At 38.6% G+C, this 17906-nt stretch overlaps 1 protein-coding gene across 2 annotated transcripts in view; it reads left to right on the top strand.

Moving 5' to 3' along the window:
* PI4KA (phosphatidylinositol 4-kinase alpha) overlaps nucleotides 1–17906 on the top strand; it is a 63634-nt gene that overhangs the window by 37353 nt on the left and 8375 nt on the right. For both annotated transcript variants that reach the window (XM_019472513.1, XM_019472514.1), the window contains exons 26-46: nucleotides 415–498; nucleotides 863–952; nucleotides 2297–2416; nucleotides 4020–4112; nucleotides 4465–4621; nucleotides 4897–5024; nucleotides 6247–6405; nucleotides 6670–6821; nucleotides 7336–7443; nucleotides 8551–8678; nucleotides 8759–8878; nucleotides 9532–9611; nucleotides 9755–9948; nucleotides 10677–10767; nucleotides 11563–11730; nucleotides 12289–12342; nucleotides 13595–13715; nucleotides 14019–14148; nucleotides 16275–16345; nucleotides 17227–17299; nucleotides 17419–17489. In XM_019472513.1, the coding sequence (XP_019328058.1) occupies nucleotides 415–498; nucleotides 863–952; nucleotides 2297–2416; nucleotides 4020–4112; nucleotides 4465–4621; nucleotides 4897–5024; nucleotides 6247–6405; nucleotides 6670–6821; nucleotides 7336–7443; nucleotides 8551–8678; nucleotides 8759–8878; nucleotides 9532–9611; nucleotides 9755–9948; nucleotides 10677–10767; nucleotides 11563–11730; nucleotides 12289–12342; nucleotides 13595–13715; nucleotides 14019–14148; nucleotides 16275–16345; nucleotides 17227–17299; nucleotides 17419–17489 (2392 nt within the window). The remainder of the gene's footprint in view (nucleotides 1–414; nucleotides 499–862; nucleotides 953–2296; nucleotides 2417–4019; nucleotides 4113–4464; nucleotides 4622–4896; nucleotides 5025–6246; nucleotides 6406–6669; nucleotides 6822–7335; nucleotides 7444–8550; nucleotides 8679–8758; nucleotides 8879–9531; nucleotides 9612–9754; nucleotides 9949–10676; nucleotides 10768–11562; nucleotides 11731–12288; nucleotides 12343–13594; nucleotides 13716–14018; nucleotides 14149–16274; nucleotides 16346–17226; nucleotides 17300–17418; nucleotides 17490–17906) is intronic.

The raw sequence follows: 17906 nt of genomic DNA, 5'->3' as shown, positions 1-17906 counted from the left end.
GTAACTGATGAACTGTCTCATTTGAAATAAAAGTTTGGTGGTGTTTTTTTGGTTTGTGGGTTTTTTTATGAATTACGGTTGTCAGATTATACTCTTTCCAGTCTATGTATGGGTATCCATATTCCTTGGATTTATTACATACTAGTATTTCTGAAGATGGAAATACTTTATAGAATTTTATTTTTGTACTAAATGTTGAGGAGAGGGCATTGGATCTTTAAAATTATTTACACTGAGAACCAAACTGGAATACAAACTGTTTCTTAGAGCTATTCAGATTGACTTCGAGAGCAAATACTGGCAAAAAGGTTTGGTATATCAGATTTCTTGTTTGAGGAGAGTGCTACCTGTAGCGTTCAAGTTAAGCGATGATGAATTTTATCTTACTGAGAATTGATAATTGGTTTCATTTAGGACATTCACAAGGACCAACCATATTATGACATTCCTGATGCTCCATATAGAATAACTGTCCCTGACACACATGAAGCCAGAGAGGTAGGTGGTCCTCCTTGATTTATCAAACAACAAAATAATACCTGATTTTTTTATGTCTTGGAGATAAATTAGTGAGCTACTCTGAATGGTCCTTTTTTTAAAAAATACTCCCCTGGGTAAGGTTTTTCAAATACAATATGACACTTGCTATTTATGTTTTTCTGAATCTTACTATTTTACTTGACTTGAAGTGTGACAGTTCGTCGCTTACCAAGGGTACATTTAATTGTTAGAGAAAATTTTAACCTTACCATGTTGCTGCAACCTGTCTTATTCCCTGTGTTACTTATTACACCACTAAAACCAGTGCCTCTTGTTAAATGTCCTGTATTTTACTGATTGTATTGATGTTTTCTATTTCTAGAGTATAGTCAAGGATTTTGCTGCACGCTGTGGGATGATTCTGCAAGAAGCAATGAAATGGGCTCCCTCAGTTACCAAATCTCATCTACAGGTAATGAGCCTGCTTCTGTGAAAGAATTTGATCTTTGCGAATCTTCAAAATGAGAGTTAAATTATGTGATGTTTTTGATTTTTTCAGGCTATCCAAGCATCATTTTAAATTTTTCTGTTGCTCTAAGATTTCCTTTATAGCATTGGCAGAGGATAATTAGAATTTTTGGACTACATCAAAAATCACATCAAATCAAACCTGTGTATCTTGAAAATAACAGGTTTGTAATCAGTTGATCATCCTGGATTTACTTCAGAAGTCAGAATTTGGTATAATAGAATGCTCTACCTAGCAAAGTTTGTCTTAATGCTGGTGCATTAGCTGAAAATATCAGCTGGACTGAAACTTATGATTAGGATGTAAAACTTGTTTCTTGTTTCCCTCTTGTGGAAATGTTTCTTTCTGTCTTTGTTGTTTATTTTTTTTTAAATAGGGAGAAACACTGTAATACATTATGATTAGGATGTAAAACTTGTTTCTTGTTTCCCTCTTGTGGAAATGTTTCTTTCTGTCTTTGTTGTTTATTTTTTTTTAAATAGGGAGAAACACTGCTAATACATGAGAACACTGTAAACTACAGACTTTAATTGGAGCATGGGTGTAGTAAACGCTTACATGTGGCAGAGTTCAGTAGAAAGCTGTCACAAGACCACAAGCAAAGACTACAAAAGACTATTTATGGTGTACTAACAAAATAAACAAAGTACCTTTTATGTAAACAAAAAGTCTCACCAGAGTAAAATGCAGGTCTCTCTTAATCCTTTGCCGAGTAGTTGAAGAAACTGTGTAGTCCAGGTTGTTCTGTCTAGAGGTGCCTAACTTAGTGCTGATAACAGAATTTCTGGGGAGGCTCAATATCTTGAACACAGCAAATCTACCTGAAGTTTATATTTCCTTCCCTAAAAAAAAACCTCAAGGGATTCAATCCTTATGTAAAAGGATAACTATGTTCCCTTCTTCCAAGGAGTCCAAAGCATTTCCTTTCGTAAGGTTCTTTTTGTGAAAGGTGATTCTTTTTAAAGACCACCTCAGCCTTCAAGTATCTATCTAGATCACTTTATCCTTTTACAAAATGGAATGAGTCTTACTCTTTACGTATTTAGGAGGACATTCAGAGTTTCTTATTGCCAGGGGAGCAGTACCTAAAAGTAGGCACTGAGTAGAGGCAGTCTATTTGTTGTGTCAGGTATGTGTGTAATTAAGTTTTCTGGTAGTTTGCAATGAATGCAACACTTGCTTATGAGCTGCCTTGTTTTGAAAAACACAGTAGTTTTCCAACAAACGCTTGTTCTTGTTTGCTTGTGATTTTTGTTTTGTTTTGGTTTTCTTTTTTTTTTTTGTCAGGAGTACCTAAACAAACATCAGAACTGGGTATCGGGTTTGTCCCAGCACACAGGACTGGCTATGGCTACAGAAAGCGTTTTGCACTTTGCAGGCTACAACAGACAGAACACCACTCTGGGCGTGAGTATTGGACAAAATTCTTGTTTGTTTGTGCAGCTGTATAACTATCATGTTAATTTTATAACATTCAGTGTAGCCACATAATATAGATTTTCTAAATCACCTTTGTCATAGCGCTTGAACATTACTCGGATACCTTGGATTTGAGATGGAAAGAAATAAGGTATCTTCCAATCATGTTGTTCTGTAAAGTAAGATGGTAACAAGCAAGAAAATAAAACTGTATCTAATGCTGTTTAAGAGTTTTCTGTAGGTGATTTTTAATGATTTGAAAGTAGTATCTTTGTGTAAGGCTGAAATGAGCTGCTTTCTGGAATAGTAACGTAGGTGAGTGTCGGGTGACAACCATTTGCTCTGAGTTTTACGTAGGTTCACTCAAAACATGCTTTTGCATTGAACATTTCGTGCCGTTATATGCAGTTTTTTACAGTTCATTTTTTCTCATTTGTGGTTGTAATTTCTGATCTCCTGGAGAAACATCCAGTAGAATCTGTTGTATCATCAGCCAGCTTGTTTTCTAGCAGCAGCTCTGAAACTGCCTCCATGCCCAGCTTTAGCAAGATTTCCTTTTGGTTCTCTGTTACAGTCATCCTTCTAGACAGCGCTAGGCACTAAATGTAAATAGGATAAAGAATTCCCAGGACTCAGGAGTGCAGTCATGTACTTCCCTAAAGGGGCAAGGTGAAAAAACTTGATAGAATAAAGACTATGCTGGAAGAAACTAGAAACTTTATAGCTGGAAAGGAAATAAGAGAAACAACTTTCTCATTTTCTTAATAAGTTAACAGTATTTGTTTTGTGATTGGGGCCCTCTTGCATGTCAACCAAGTGACAAAAGCTCTTTCAGAAAGCTTTCAGATTGCTAGCAGTTTGTTTTTCCTCTTGCTTTGTTCCCATGGACTGGACATTGCTAATGCAAAGATGATAGTATGCAAATTTTATATCCAAGACATGTAATAAGGATAGTTCTCAAAAGTTTATCCACTGCTGAGCCAAGCTAGCCATTAGCAGTACTGAAGCAAAGCATTGCAGGAGAGTTGAATTTTTGGTGCCTCAAATTTTAGTATTAAATCCTCAATATAAAAAATTCATTTTACAGTATAAAGAATTCTTCTTTTGTTTGTTTTTGAGGAGAAACCTCTGAGTCACAAATTCCTGAGTGCTTCTGCAAAGGGAAACATGGATTACTAGTCTACTTTTTAAAGACAGGAACAAAATACTCTCTCTGCATTACTGTCAGTTCAGCAAACTGTTGCATGGAGAGGGCAGAACCAAGATCACACCTACTCTTCTGTCTTCTTCCTTACCTGTTCATGAAAAGGGAGCAGCGTCCCAGAGATTCTACCCTTTTTATGCTTTTTTGGTCTTTCAAAAAGTATATACAAATACATATATATTTCAAACTGTATACATGGAATTAATGCACATGTTCCTTATTTCATTTTTATCAGTCCGGGTACTGTTATACCTAATAGTCCTGATACTATTCTGTTTATTACCATAAAGAAAACTAAACTTAAAACATATGTGAAGGTATAAATAGAAAAAAAGACAAGTGGTTGGATACGAACAGTATAAACATCTATATGTGGTCTGGTCGTAGGCAACCCAGCTAACTGAAAGACCGACTTGTGTGAAGAAGGACTACTCCAACTTCATGGCTTCTCTTAACTTGCGCAACCGCTATGCAGGAGAGGTAAGTACAGGATTTCTCGTGAGTGTGGAGCGTCCACAAGCTCTGGCATGGCTTTTCAGCCATGGCTGAAAAGGCTTTTCCAACCTAAACTATTGTATGGTTCGATGTTATTTTAAGCACAGACTCTAAAGTTAAATTCCATCAAGATAAAGGGTATAGTTTTCGTAGTTACTAAGCAGATCATTTTACTGTTGGTCTTGCAGAGAGTTCTTAGATTGCAGATAAAGCTAAAGATTTAGCAAAGTAGTAAAAAAAGATGTCTCTGTGGAGTTCCTTAATCGGCACATGAACAGTACCAAACTAGATTCCTAAAAATACTGTTCTCTGTTGAAAAAACCATTGTATTTTACAGGTTTCTGGAATGATTCAGTTCTCAAATGCTACAGGACGAACATCTGACCTGAATAAACTGATGGTCAAAGAGCTGAATGATGCTCTTGAATCAGGCCACACTGAATTCTATACGCAGGCCATGTTTAAGTTGACTGCACTGCTCATAAGCAGCAAAGGTAATGAAAACCAAATGGAGTTCTGTTTTCTGGCTGTGAATGCCAAGGGTAATAAACTACAAAAACTATCCGTATACAAACCTAGTACGCATCAACTTGAAGCAAACCTGTGTTTTGAGTTTTTTCAATTAGGCTTATACTGGGGAGAAGCATTCTTAAACTAGAAACTATTTATTAGGAATTGATTATTACATGCTGTGCACACCAATTTCATGCTGATTTGAAAAGCATTTGTTTATTCTGTTGTAGAAATCTGAGTGAATGTTTGTTTTCAGACTGTGATCCCCAGCTCCTTCATCATCTGTGTTGGGGACCCCTGCGAATGTTCAATGAACATGGCATGGAAACAGCAATTGCTTGCTGGGAGTGGCTGCTTGCTGCCAAGAATGGAATAGAAGTGCCGGTAGGAAGCTATTTAACAACTCTTTCTCAGCCCCTGCAAGGGGGGAAGAAGAAAATTTTGAGAGATTCACAGCTGTTGTGAATCTGTGTCAAGTAAGGATGTTAAATGCATTGTTAATCACTTTAGCCTGCCAGGAAATCTCTGTGTATTGTTGGAAGTCTGAGCACCCTCCCAAAGTGGACTGTGGGAAATGGATCTTTCTCAGCAGCAGCAATGATATAGCAAAGGAAATCTGCTAGGATCTCAGCTGTACAATTTACTTTGCTGCTGAGATGCCTGAGCTGCTCATGAATCAGCTTCTGAACTACCACAATTTATAGAATGGTGTTTTAAAACAAATAGAAATCAATGTCCCTGCTCACCAGTCAGAGCCTCTGGTATCTGACACTGCACCCTTGCATAAAAAGTAGGCTTGCAAGTGTCCTAATCCTGTAACAGGCTACACCAGCTGTATTTTGTGAAGTGGGGATGTAAAAGCAACTGAGCATGGTGTAGTGACAGTCCACACTGCCTTTGGTAATTGCTCCAGTTAGTGAGCACTAAGTGTTTCACTTGCTGGAGATAATCATCAGTCTAAATTTACTTAGGTCAGTTTACATGCACGTTTCAGTGTTTAACTTCTTAAGCATCAGTTTCATTTTTTCTCTTTAGGCTTCTGGGAAATTTCTTTGTATCTTGTTGAGGAGATCAGATAAGCACCCTTGGTTGCTGGGCCTCCTTTCTACCAGAGGATGCTGCTCCCTAGAGCAGGTTCAGCAAAAGGGAATTATGTGCCATCTTTATGTTGTGTGCTTCATCAGTTGTGAGTGCTCATGAGCCAGACTGTGTCTTGCAGTACGTGAGAACCTGGCATACGCTTGTCTCTGCTGTCCTGGTCTTGGAGGCAGTAACCTTTAGTAGAGCGGGAGGATGGATGGCACCAGCTGATCTAACAGTTCAGTCTCCTCAGCAAAATACAGTGTTTGTCTGCTGTTGCCCTTAGTCTTTCTGTTACTAGCTGAACTTCTGTGGGGGGGAGTCTTTCTTCCTGTCATAATTTAGGATGTGAAAGCAACATTTTATTTCAGGTGGAGTGTGTAGACCTGTCTCTGCCTCTCCATTAACATTGCAGTGAATTTTAATTGATGTACTAGATTCTTGTGTGGCCTATGGAGAAAGATCGTGCTTTCCATATAAGAAGATGCTCTTGAAACAGGAAGCACTGTTGTCTTCCTTTTTGCAGTTCATGCGGGAAATGGCAGGAGCCTGGCAGATGACAGTGGAGCAGAAAGTTGGCCTGTTTTCTGCTGAGCAGAAAGAAGCAGATCCGTTAGCAGCCTCAGAAGAGAGCCAGCCGAGGCCTTGTCCACCAGAGGTGACTCCACATTACATCTGGATAGAGGTGCGTATTTCTTCGGAACGTCCCATGTGTGGCAGTGTTGCAGTGATGTTGTGATTAAGCTACTCTGCCCTATTTGTTCTCATGATTCAGGAAGGGAGCAGAATCATGATGGTAGTCCCTCTGCCTCAAAGCCAGGAGACACACTCTTTTTAGATGAGCATCATAGTTGAGGGGGAGAAGGGGATTTGAAACAGAAAATACTGGGGGTTTTTTGAGGTGTAAAAAGGTCAAAGGAAGCACGGCATGTCTTTCTCTCTTTCTCAGTTTTTGGTGCAGAGATTTGAAATAGCCAAGTACTGCAGTTCTGACCAAATAGAGATCTTCTCCAGCCTGCTCCAGCGGTCTCTCTCATTGAACATTGGAGGGGCAAAAGGCAGTTTGAATAGGCATGTGGCAGCAATTGGACCCCGATTTAAGTGAGTAGTTTTGTTTTTTTCCTTGGTGGAAGAAATAAGAAATAGAGGGGTGGAAGAAAAAACCTAAACACTAAATGTGTAACTTGTCCTTGGCTTCAAGTGGTGAAAATTCCTTAAAAGCCTGGAATGATGAAGAGTCTAAGCTCTGTTTTCAAAGTCGAATTAGCTAACTTTAGCTTGAAAGTCATTTTTGGTGCTTCAGAAAACTTAATGGGATAATTTCATGTAGTAAATTGCCCGCATCATGGATCCAGTCAATGTATCAGTTGGGGATAATTTTGCTCCATCAATTGTTTTCGCTTTTTGTGACTTGAAGGCTTCAAATTTCTGTGGTTCAGGAGTCACAGCTTTAGGAACAGGCTGATGATAATGAAAACAATTTGCCAAGAACTCTGAAACAGACGCTTTTCAATGAGTTGAATGGAGTTACACCTGTAGCTGTGGTTTGTATGGTGTTGCATGGTCACCATTTTGGGAATGCCAAAATTTTCATTCTCTAACTTTTTCTTACTAGGTTGCTGACTCTCGGGTTGTCTTTGCTGCATGCTGATGTGGTTCCAAATGCAACTGTTCGAAACGTTTTGAGAGAAAAGATTTATTCAACTGCCTTTGATTATTTCAGGTACTTTCTTTATTTGCAGCTGCTCACTGAAAGTGTGTGTGTGTGTGATTTCCTGAACCTTCCATTTGTGACTTGAAGGCTTCAAATTTCTGTGGTTCAGGAGTCACAGCTTTAGGAACAGGCTGATGATAATGAAAACAATTTGCCAAGAACTCTGAAACAGACGCTTTTCAATGAGTTGAATGGAGTTACACCTGTAGCTGTGGTTTGTATGGTGTTGCATGGTCACCATTTTGGGAATGCCAAAATTTTCATTCTCTAACTTTTTCTTACTAGGTTGCTGACTCTCGGGTTGTCTTTGCTGCATGCTGATGTGGTTCCAAATGCAACTGTTCGAAACGTTTTGAGAGAAAAGATTTATTCAACTGCCTTTGATTATTTCAGGTACTTTCTTTATTTGCAGCTGCGCTCACTGAAAGTGTGTGTGTGTGATTTCCTGAACCTTCCATGATACTTCAAAGCAGCAGTTGTCTTTCTCTTCTAGTGATTTAACTTCTTCCTTTCCTTTTTCACCCATTTTAACAGAAACTTTTCTTTTCCTTGTGCTTTTGTGTAGTTCATAAACCATCTCAAAGAGGCTTAGATATAAGTTCCAGTTTTTATGTGTGGTTTAGAAAGTAGTACCTTCAGTAATGTTTCTGTTCTTTTCTTTCTTTCCTTATTTTGGAGTTTATTCAATGCTCAAAACTGTACCTAGATGTATAAGATTTAAAGAATTGCTGTTATAGATTGTGTGGCTGAAATAATAGTTTCACTGTTTTGAAAATACATCCACACTGAATCTGATGATTTTAACGTTTGACATAGGCACAACAGAAAACAATATAATTGATAGGAATGTCTGAATGTGAGGAGGTCAGTCAGTCATAATATTAAATTTCAAATTATTCCAAGATGCTGACAGACTGCTGCTTAATTTTCAGTTATAATAGGAAGTTTGTACTCTTCAGTCAGACAGAATAAAGCAACGAGGATAAACTGTAGTGATATGTAGTCTCATCCTTGTAGATTCTGGTCAGAATAAGAAATATGACTTGATTAGATTTGTGTGGGTTTTGTTTTTTCCTAATACATTCAACTTCACATTATTTGTGTGATTTCTTCAAGTTGTCCCTCAAAGTTCCCTACACAAGGGGAAAAGAGGCTTCGTGAGGATATTAGCATATTGATCAAGTTTTGGACAGCGATGTTCTCAGATAAGAAGTATCTGACAGCCAGCCAACTCGTGCCGCCTGGTGAGTTCCTTTATGTGCCGTTTCAAAAGCCTGTTGTTTCTTTGATTGTATTCTACATCAGATCTGTGCTCTGTTGTTAGATAATCAAGACACCAGGAGCAACCTGGATATCAATGTTGGATCTCGGCAACAGGCTACACAGGGATGGATAAATACTTACCCTTTGTCCAGTGGCATGTCAACCATATCTAAAAAATCAGGTATCTTTTTGATTGAAACCAGCTCATTGCAGCCAACTTTACAGCATATTTTATATGCAGGTGTTGCTTAAAGTCAGTATTTACCTTTAATATTGGACTCTTGTTCTTCTGGCAGGATATTTAATTACCGGTGCTAAACTTTGGAGGGGGGCAGAAAAAGTCTCACTGGTAGCAAGCAGCAAAGTTTTGAAATTACCTGTTTTGTTTGATAGAATGTTCAATTCTGTAGTGCAGAAGCAGTAAGGCTGGAGGTCAAGAGGTATTGAAATCCTGTAAGGAAATTGCTTTGTTTGTGCAAACATGCCCCTGGTGCTTTTTGTGGGCAACAGAGTGACATTAGATTGTGGGCTGTGTTTTTGTACAGTTGTAAACTGTGTGCTATTTCTTTTTAGCAGGCTGTCGTGTTTCTAAAGTGAATGCAATACTGGCTAAATTGATATCCCTGTAGCCTGTTGTACTCCATATATTCAGAGAACAACTCTACGATAAGTAGCTGCAGCGCTGACTTTCTGAAGTCACTCTGATCTAAATTTACAAATGTCCTACGGTTTTTCAGTCCTTACGTGTTAATGTTGCCCGGTGTGGACAGTTTGAAAGCAGTATTTAACATACTGAACAAAAGCCACTGAAAACTTTTTTATCCTTTTCTCAAGGAATGTCTAAGAAGACTAACAGAGGTACGCAGCTACACAAGTACTACATGAAGCGAAGAACATTACTGCTCTCGTTGCTGGTGGGTCATCAGAAGAATGGGGAAACTGCATGGATTTCTAAGACCCTGTTGTTGTTGCAGGATAAATAAACTAAAGTATGAAATTGGGAGTGTTTTTTCCTGTTCCAGAAAACACACTTTTTTTTTTTTTTTGTTTCCCTCAGGCCACTGAGATTGAACGCTTAATCACATGGTACAATCCACTGTCTTCCCCTGAGCTAGAGTTGGATCAAACTGGAGAGAGCAGTGTAGCAAACTGGAGGTCTAAGTATATCAGTCTTAGTGAGAAGCAATGGAAGGATAATGTAAACCTGGCTTGGAGCATTTCTCCTCATCTTGCTGTACAGCTGCCTACCAGGTGAGATATTTCAGAAGAAAGAACTGATATAATTCCTGCTGCCTTAGAAGTTGAGTGAGTACTTAACACTGTAAGTACTGATGGCACTTGTTCCTGTTTAGAGCCCCCTTGCATACTTTCACAGCTGGTTGAGACCTTTGCGATGAAAAGAACTGGATTACTTAATATACTCATTTGGCTCAGGCTCTAGTGGGGTCCAGCTTCCATTCGCTAACACTTAGACAGTGTTTTGTTCAGAAGAAATCATGTTTGGTTTTTAATAGCATTTAACCCATTAGCAGGCATAGCATTTAAACAGTGGTAAAAGTAGCTTTGAATGAAGTGTTCTAGCTATATATTGGCTTGCACTTTAGTAAGTATTATAGGAGAATTAGCATAGTTGGCTCTGGAAGGGAAGGGAAATTCTTTCCCCCTTACAACAGTGATAGTTTTTGCCAAGTAGAGTTCTGCACACTGGTTTCTGTAGAATCCCAGACGGTATATTTCAGCCAAGAATCCAATAGTGGGCTAAAATACTAGTGGTTTATACAAAAGCATTGAATGAGGACCAGTTGTTCCTGAATCCTCTTTTGACAGCATATTGGTCCCTCAGCATGCATTATTTCATAGTTGGACTATTTGTTTATTAAGCATATACTTTTCTGCCTTTTGCTGTCCTCATCTTCACATAAATAGAAGAGGCTGTCAAAATTTTCTAATAATGTTATTGTATTCCTGGTTATACTTAGATTTAAGAACACTGAAGCTATTGGAACGGAAGTGACCCGTCTGGTTCGGTTGGACCCAGGAGCTGTTAGTGATGTTCCTGAAGCAATCAAGGTACTTGTGAATATTTATACTGTTACAGGACCCTGGTATGCCTGTTTCATTCAGATATATCGGAAAATACAGTCTTTAACACAGTGTATGTTCTAGTGCTAGCCATAGCTCTGTAGGAGAGAATGACAGAACAGCTGTGGAAATAGGGTGCTGAGGCAAGAATTACAGTAATAAGAGTTAGGCGGCTAGTTAGCTGATCGTACATCTTGCTCCTGCATATATTCTCACCATACACAAAATGTCACAAAACTCATCACTTGCAGTACAGCCACCATTTCAGACCACTGGACCGAGTCACGGTGAGTGCTGCTGCTGAAATTTTTTCAAGCTTAACACATTCTGTGTGTCCAGAGGCCAAGCCTCTTGAAATGGAGGAGACTCATCATACTGATCTGCAGTGAAGCACTCTAGTCATGTGAAGGACAGTCTTGTCAGAGCTGCATTCTGTACGTCACCTGTAAAATAGATGACAGGAAAACTGAACCTTCTTTGACTCTTACAAAAGGGCTCATCCTTTCTTCTTTCTCCCAGTGCTAGAACTCCTGTATTGTGCTTTTAGTAACTTGACTTCACTAACTTCCTCTGGCGATCTGGGAGGTGAGGCGATTCCAATAGTTATGTTTCCATGGAAAAAAAGTGCTTCAGATACAACAGCTGTGGTTTTGTAAAATAGTATGTACCATGTTTCACTTCCCCTGCTATAGGAAGCTAGATTGTAGCATTACTGTCTGATGTGTATTACCCAGACATTATTGGGTGCTATAAACTCCTAACGTGTCTGACCTGCTTTTTCAGTACCTGGTTACCTGGCATACAATTGATGCTGATGCACCTGAGCTCAGCCATGTTCTGTGCTGGGCACCAACAGATCCACCAACTGGCCTTTCCTATTTTTCAAGCATGTATCCACCTCATCCTCTAACAGCTCAGTATGGGGTTAAAGTCCTGCGATCTTTTCCTCCGGTAAGATGTGTTCCAAGAGAGCCTTAACACTCCAAGTAAAGTTATAGTCTTAGTCGTTGTGGCCACAGGCTTCATTTTAATACCATGGAGAGATGTATGCTAAATGGGCACACCACATTGCAGAATGTGAACAGATGGGGATGAAAAGTTAAAGTTGATTGTCCCACATAATACTGGCTCATGTACTTGCAACTTTTTTGTTGTAAATTACGCTATGCTGAATTCTTCAGACTGCTCTTCTCAAATTGTTCTTTTAGAATCTTCTCTCAGTGGAAAGGCATTTCTTCTAAAGCAGCAGAAGGCTGGATTTTTAACACTTGTCAGACTTGTATTAGGACTGTAAAATACATGATTATTAATGATATTTTTGAAGGGAGTAACTGGACAGAAAAATACTTTGATTTGAAGAGGTGGCATATATATAGTTTAAAATAAAGACGCAGTGGTACTTTGTTCGTCACCTAACTGAAGGGAGCTTTTCTCTGTGCATGTGACCTGTCTTCCCTTCCGACTACTAAAACAATAACAATAAAACCCCTGCAATCTTTTCTCTTTCAGGATGCCATTTTATTCTACATTCCACAGATTGTGCAGGCACTTCGTTATGACAAGGTGAGGTTATGAAACAGCTGCACGTGAACAAAACAGATGTTTAAAGCAGCTTTTAGACTTAAAACTGCAAATCAGACAAAATTTAAGCTTAAACTTATGCTGCTTATTATTGTCCTATATCTAATACATAGAAGAAAAATTATTGTCTCTAGAGGCTGGCTTGCTTTGGATACACCTCTTTTACGAACAGGTAAACTTGAGAAACCAGAGGCTATGTAGCTCATCTGTCAGGAAACAGATTTCGTTATGGGAAACCCCAGATGACTCTGTCTCAATAAAGCTTTAGAAGGTCTGCATCAGACAAGCAGTAATGAAATTAAATCGCTATCCTTAATCATTTTGCTGTGGAGTTAACTGGATAAGACATCTAGGGGGTGTCTTGTGCTCCGTCATGTATGTGAAATCAGATCTTAGCTTCATCTTGCAGAAGCCAGAAGTAAAGCTTGATGACCAAGTTCAGAGTTCGTTAATGTGAGATCATTGTTATCTGCCCACACGGTTTGTGAACTCTGGTCAGTGCGTTATTTTCAGGTGAAGACATCCCCAGCCAGTAGTGTAGGTGACTGTATATAGTTATTCTTTGAGAACTTTGCATAGATAAGTATCCTCTGCAATGCAGAGTATGAACATCAGACATCTTGTCTGTTAATATCAATCAAACATAGAAACATCTACAGACTACGGAAGTAGCTGCAAGTAGAAGAAAGGGAATGCAACTTCTGGAATGAGTAGGATTCCCTTGTACACTTCAACTTCTTTTGTAAGTTTGTTCTTATTTTCTAGAATTTCTGTGGAACTGTGCCAGCACGTGCAGTTCTTGCCACCAAAATGTGCAGTCCATATGACACTGTCTAGATTTATGGTATTACAGGAGCATTTAGTGATGCCAAACAAGACCAATATCTCTATTGCACTGTGCCTTGTACACATACTAGGAGATGCCTTAAGCTCAAAGAGATTTGAAATCCAAATAGAACAGATAGAAAATGGCACAGAGGTGGGAAGAAGATTGGTTAGAATAACGGAATAGGTCAGTAATAAAGCTGAAAACAGTTTAGGTCAATTCGCTACTTGTTAAAAATACACTGTCATTCTTCAAAGGTCTTTTTAGCAACGTCAATGAGAGTGCAGAGGTCGTCTTCCCATCCATTAAATATTTTTGAGTTTGAAGAATAGCTGTTAGAAGCAGTAATATCAAGTCTGCTAGAGTTGTAATGATCTTTGATCCTTACTGGACTGGATATGGTTGCAGATGGGTTACGTTAGAGAATACATCCTGTGGGCAGCTGCCAAATCCCAGCTCTTGGCTCACCAGTTCATCTGGAACATGAAAACTAATATCTACCTGGATGAAGAAGGCCACCAAAAAGATCGTGAGTGCTTTAAAATATAATCTAGCTTGACTCATTTCCTTGTCTCAGTTCAGACTGAATCTCCTTCCTGCTTCTCTCTTGGCAGGAGGAATCCTTTTAGCTAGGAACTTCTCTTTCATTTGTAGAGGTAGGGCCCATTCTGTAGAAGTGTTCTACCTGACTGAATGCATCAAAAGAGATGTGGCAATGTTTTCATCAGTACCTTTTTTTTGAATGCTATGCGAAGGTGGCTATTTCCATCACCCATAGCATTTAGCTTTCTGAAATAAGCTTCTGACACAATGCTTCCTTTTTCACGCGCAGCTGACATTGGGGAACTTCTGGAGCAGCTAGTAGAGGAGATAACTAGCTCATTATCTGGCCCAGCCAAGGAGTTCTACCAACGGGAATTTGATTTCTTTAATAAAATCACCAATGTGTCAGCCATTATCAAGTAAGTATTGTACATCAGAAATTGTGCTCTTTCGGGGCTCGCTGTTCTGTTAATTACCGATGTCCTGATTAAGAGGCTAAGTTGCTTTTAGGGGTATTGGGATAGTGTTTTCAGGAAAAAAGAATTTATTACTTATATGATAAGAAAAGGATTTTTTTCTTAAATGTAACTTCAGAGTTGTAGTAGGATGCAAAGGCACATTTTAGTTTGACTTTTAGGGATAGTTCATATCTGCCCTGATCTCCGTCCTTGTGCTTTGAGCTAGCAGTCCGTCTGAAACAGCTATAACTTCTTACTTTGGAAGCAGATGATTCTAAACTTGAACTTTAGTTTTTAATCTGATTTTATCGAATTGTGGTTGGTAATAGGGGAATGAAGTTCCATAGAAAAGTGCACTGATACAGGAATGGAATTGGTAAAGCATTTGGTGCTCTTGTCCTAGTTGAAATCCCATCAGTCTAGTTGTCACCTGCATCATTAATTTGGCTTTTTGGATATGCTGCCGATGTTTTCCTGAACAGTAAGCAGAGCTTGATTCAGGCAAGAAAAACAGCACTTCTCTGTTCAGGTTTACCAGATTGACTGTCATTCTTTTGCGTATTATAACTTGTTACAAACATTTTGTGTGGAGTTTAAAAACAAACAAAACACCGCACAAAACCAAAAAAACTCAAGCATAGGTAAATGGTTTACCTTCTGCTAAAATGCCATGAAATTGTCTTTTCCTCTTCTCAAAGAGATTTCATTGTGCAGTGTAATACAAAGACGATTGTTCTTTTTGCATACGTAAGTCTTTTTCCTTCATTCCTAAATTGTGATTATGGAGAAAGACTTGGTGTCATAAACACTGGATTGTTGATCTCTTAAAACTGGAAGTCCTGCTCAATAGAAAGATTCTCACTGTTGTCTGTAAAGACTGCAGTAAGATATGTAATTTAACTTCTGTAAAGCTTGCCAGTGGATGGCAGCAGCTCAGCACACAAGCTCTAAGTCTCTAAGTGTGGTTTCATTGCATAATTTTAAAACATTCTCTGGTGTACGAAGGTATTTGAAAGTCATATAAAATGTATTTCCTGGAACATACCTCCTTTAAAATGCAGCTTTGCAAACCACCAGTATAAGGGCATCAGGCTAAAGGACACTTACCTCACAGAAACAATCAAATATTAGGTGCCTTCTATGTGCACGTTAAGATGTTTTCACCCAGTAGGATGAGTTAAAAGCAGGGGTTAGGATCTGAATATCGTGATATTTGGAATGAAATCAGTCCACTGTTTGTTAGTATGAAGTCATAATTAAGCATCTGATAATAATTGTGCTTTGCAAGCATTGCATTTTGCACCCAAGCCTTAACATGAATCTGGTTCTTGTGCATCTGCAGTGTAAAGACAACATAGAGGAGATGCTGTTTGCTTTGTAGATGGCATAAGTGAATAAATGTATCATCTGTGATGATTTCATTAAGTGTTATGTTGCTGCTTCAGTAATCCGCTGTACTGCTTAAAACTAGAGCATAAGTAATACCTTTCAGTTGCATGCTGCTATACCAGGTGAGCATGTAATTGTGTGACTGACTTCAATAGATGGTGAACACAAGTGCCTGTGCAAATTGGGTAATTGTACGTACTAATCGTTAACCATGTTACCAATTATCGAGTTGACACCTGCAGTTGTGCGAAGTATGTGAACAAATTAGGCGTGTAATTGCATAGGCATTTTGCTGGCTTGTCCTTTTCCAGTTAGCAATTCTAGAATAAATTCCACAAGGGAAAATTATACTGGTATAACTATAGCGGTGCTTACAAAGGTATAATTGTGCTCAAATAAGGAAGAGCCTTCATATATTTCATTCACATGTCTTATACTGTTTGGGTTTGTCAACAACCTGTATGTCAAATCAATTTTAAATCTACAAAGCGAAAACTATAACCTTCATTAAGATAGAAAACATTCTGGTTAGGTATTGAGCCTGTAAGTAACCTCTAGAAACGGCGCAGTAAGAGATCTTTGTCGTTACAGGAAGAACCATTTTTAGTGAAGTTTGTATAAATTTGAAACAAATTTGAGGCTAGTACATAGAATAATACATAGTATGCAGATAAATAAAATATCATTCATCTTTCTAGGCCATTCCCTAAAGGAGATGAAAGAAAAAAAGCTTGTTTGAGTGCTCTATCTGAGGTGAAAGTGCAGCCTGGTAAGAAGTGATTTAATCGTATAAAATAGTGGGCTTTTTGCATTCAACGCGAGTACTGTGTTCTCTGCAAGCAAATCTTGAAATCTCTGCAAGTGGCAGCTCTCAGTTTTGGTGCTGGTGGCTGTTCTTCTGTTACAGTTGGATTGTTTCTCTCTTGAAACAATTCAAATATTTTTATCCACACAATAATTTCTATATGGTGCATCAAAACTTGCCCAAGAGCAAGTTAGATAACACACATCATGGATAAAAGTAGAAACGTATGTCTGAAGAGGGAAGACAAATAAGCTCTTTTTCTTTGGACCACCACCTTTTTTAAAAAGATGAGGTGCTTTTGTGAAGTTATGTTACCTCAAGAATGAAGCGTGTCCAGTTCCTTTCATTCTCCTTTTTCTTCCATCAGGCATTCCCTTGAAACATCATTGTCTGAAGGTCCTTACAAGTCTTGAACATATGTTTTCCCAATCTGAATCTTCTCTTTAAAATGGAGTTTGATGAAAGCTTTTCCTGATCTCTGTCTAACAGGTCTCAATTCTGCTACCATGTGTTGGTTGCTAAGAGCCCTCCCTAGTGCGCTGCGACATACCGTCACATCTTATTAGGGACTATTGTAAGAGAAGTCCTGTCTGTATATTTCTGCGGTACAGATTCTGCAGTATTAGTTCAAAACTGTATTCTGTTAGTTTCTGGCAGTCACTCACTAACGCAAAGAATACTGCATCCTTCGTGGCTCACAGACTGTAATCTCCAGTTTACCTCTAACATTTTATTGAATTCAAAACTATGTACTGAAGTTACAGACACCAACATCAGTTATTCTCCAACTTGCATTGTCGTACTAGCCAATGGATTTGTTCTCAGCTGTCTACTCTATTTTGCAGGCTGTTACTTGCCTAGCAATCCTGAAGCTATTGTTCTGGACATTGATTACAAATCAGGAACTCCTATGCAGAGGTACCATGGTCTTTTTATATTCTCCAATTAAGTTAATTCACGATATTTAGGTATTTTTCTAGAAATTCTTGTTTGGCTAACTTGCACTCATCATCATCTTTGTTTTTATTACAATTTAGTGCAGCAAAAGCGCCCTACCTGGCCAAATTTAAAGTGAAACGATGTGGAGTTAGCGAGCTTGAAAAAGAAGGTTAGTAACTGCATCTTAATCACTGACTCTACTAATTAAGAGTCAGCAATTCCTTTAAAATCACCTGCTGTTAGTGACCTGTACTGCTGCAGTAAAATTATTTCCATGTTGAACTTTATCTGCAGTGGTTCGACTCAGAAATGAAAATTCTGAAAACTTAACTACATCGGAACTCCTATGCAGAGGTACCATGGTCTTTTTATATTCTCCAATTAAGTTAATTCACGATATTTAGGTATTTTTCTAGAAATTCTTGTTTGGCTAACTTGCACTCATCATCATCTTTGTTTTTATTACAATTTAGTGAGCGCCCAGCGCCCTACCTGGCCAAATTTAAAGTGAAACGATGTGGAAGCTTGAAAACTTAAATCCATCTTTTGCCCCCTTTTTTTTTTTTTTAAGTCCCAGGAGCAAGCC

This window comes from Aptenodytes forsteri, unplaced genomic scaffold, assembly GCF_000699145.1.
Source record: "Aptenodytes forsteri isolate BGI_AS27 unplaced genomic scaffold, ASM69914v1 Scaffold12, whole genome shotgun sequence".
Classification (NCBI taxonomy): Eukaryota; Metazoa; Chordata; class Aves; order Sphenisciformes; family Spheniscidae; genus Aptenodytes; species Aptenodytes forsteri.
Note: the sequence above shows the minus strand (reverse complement) of the source record. Positions and strands in the feature narration are given on the sequence as shown.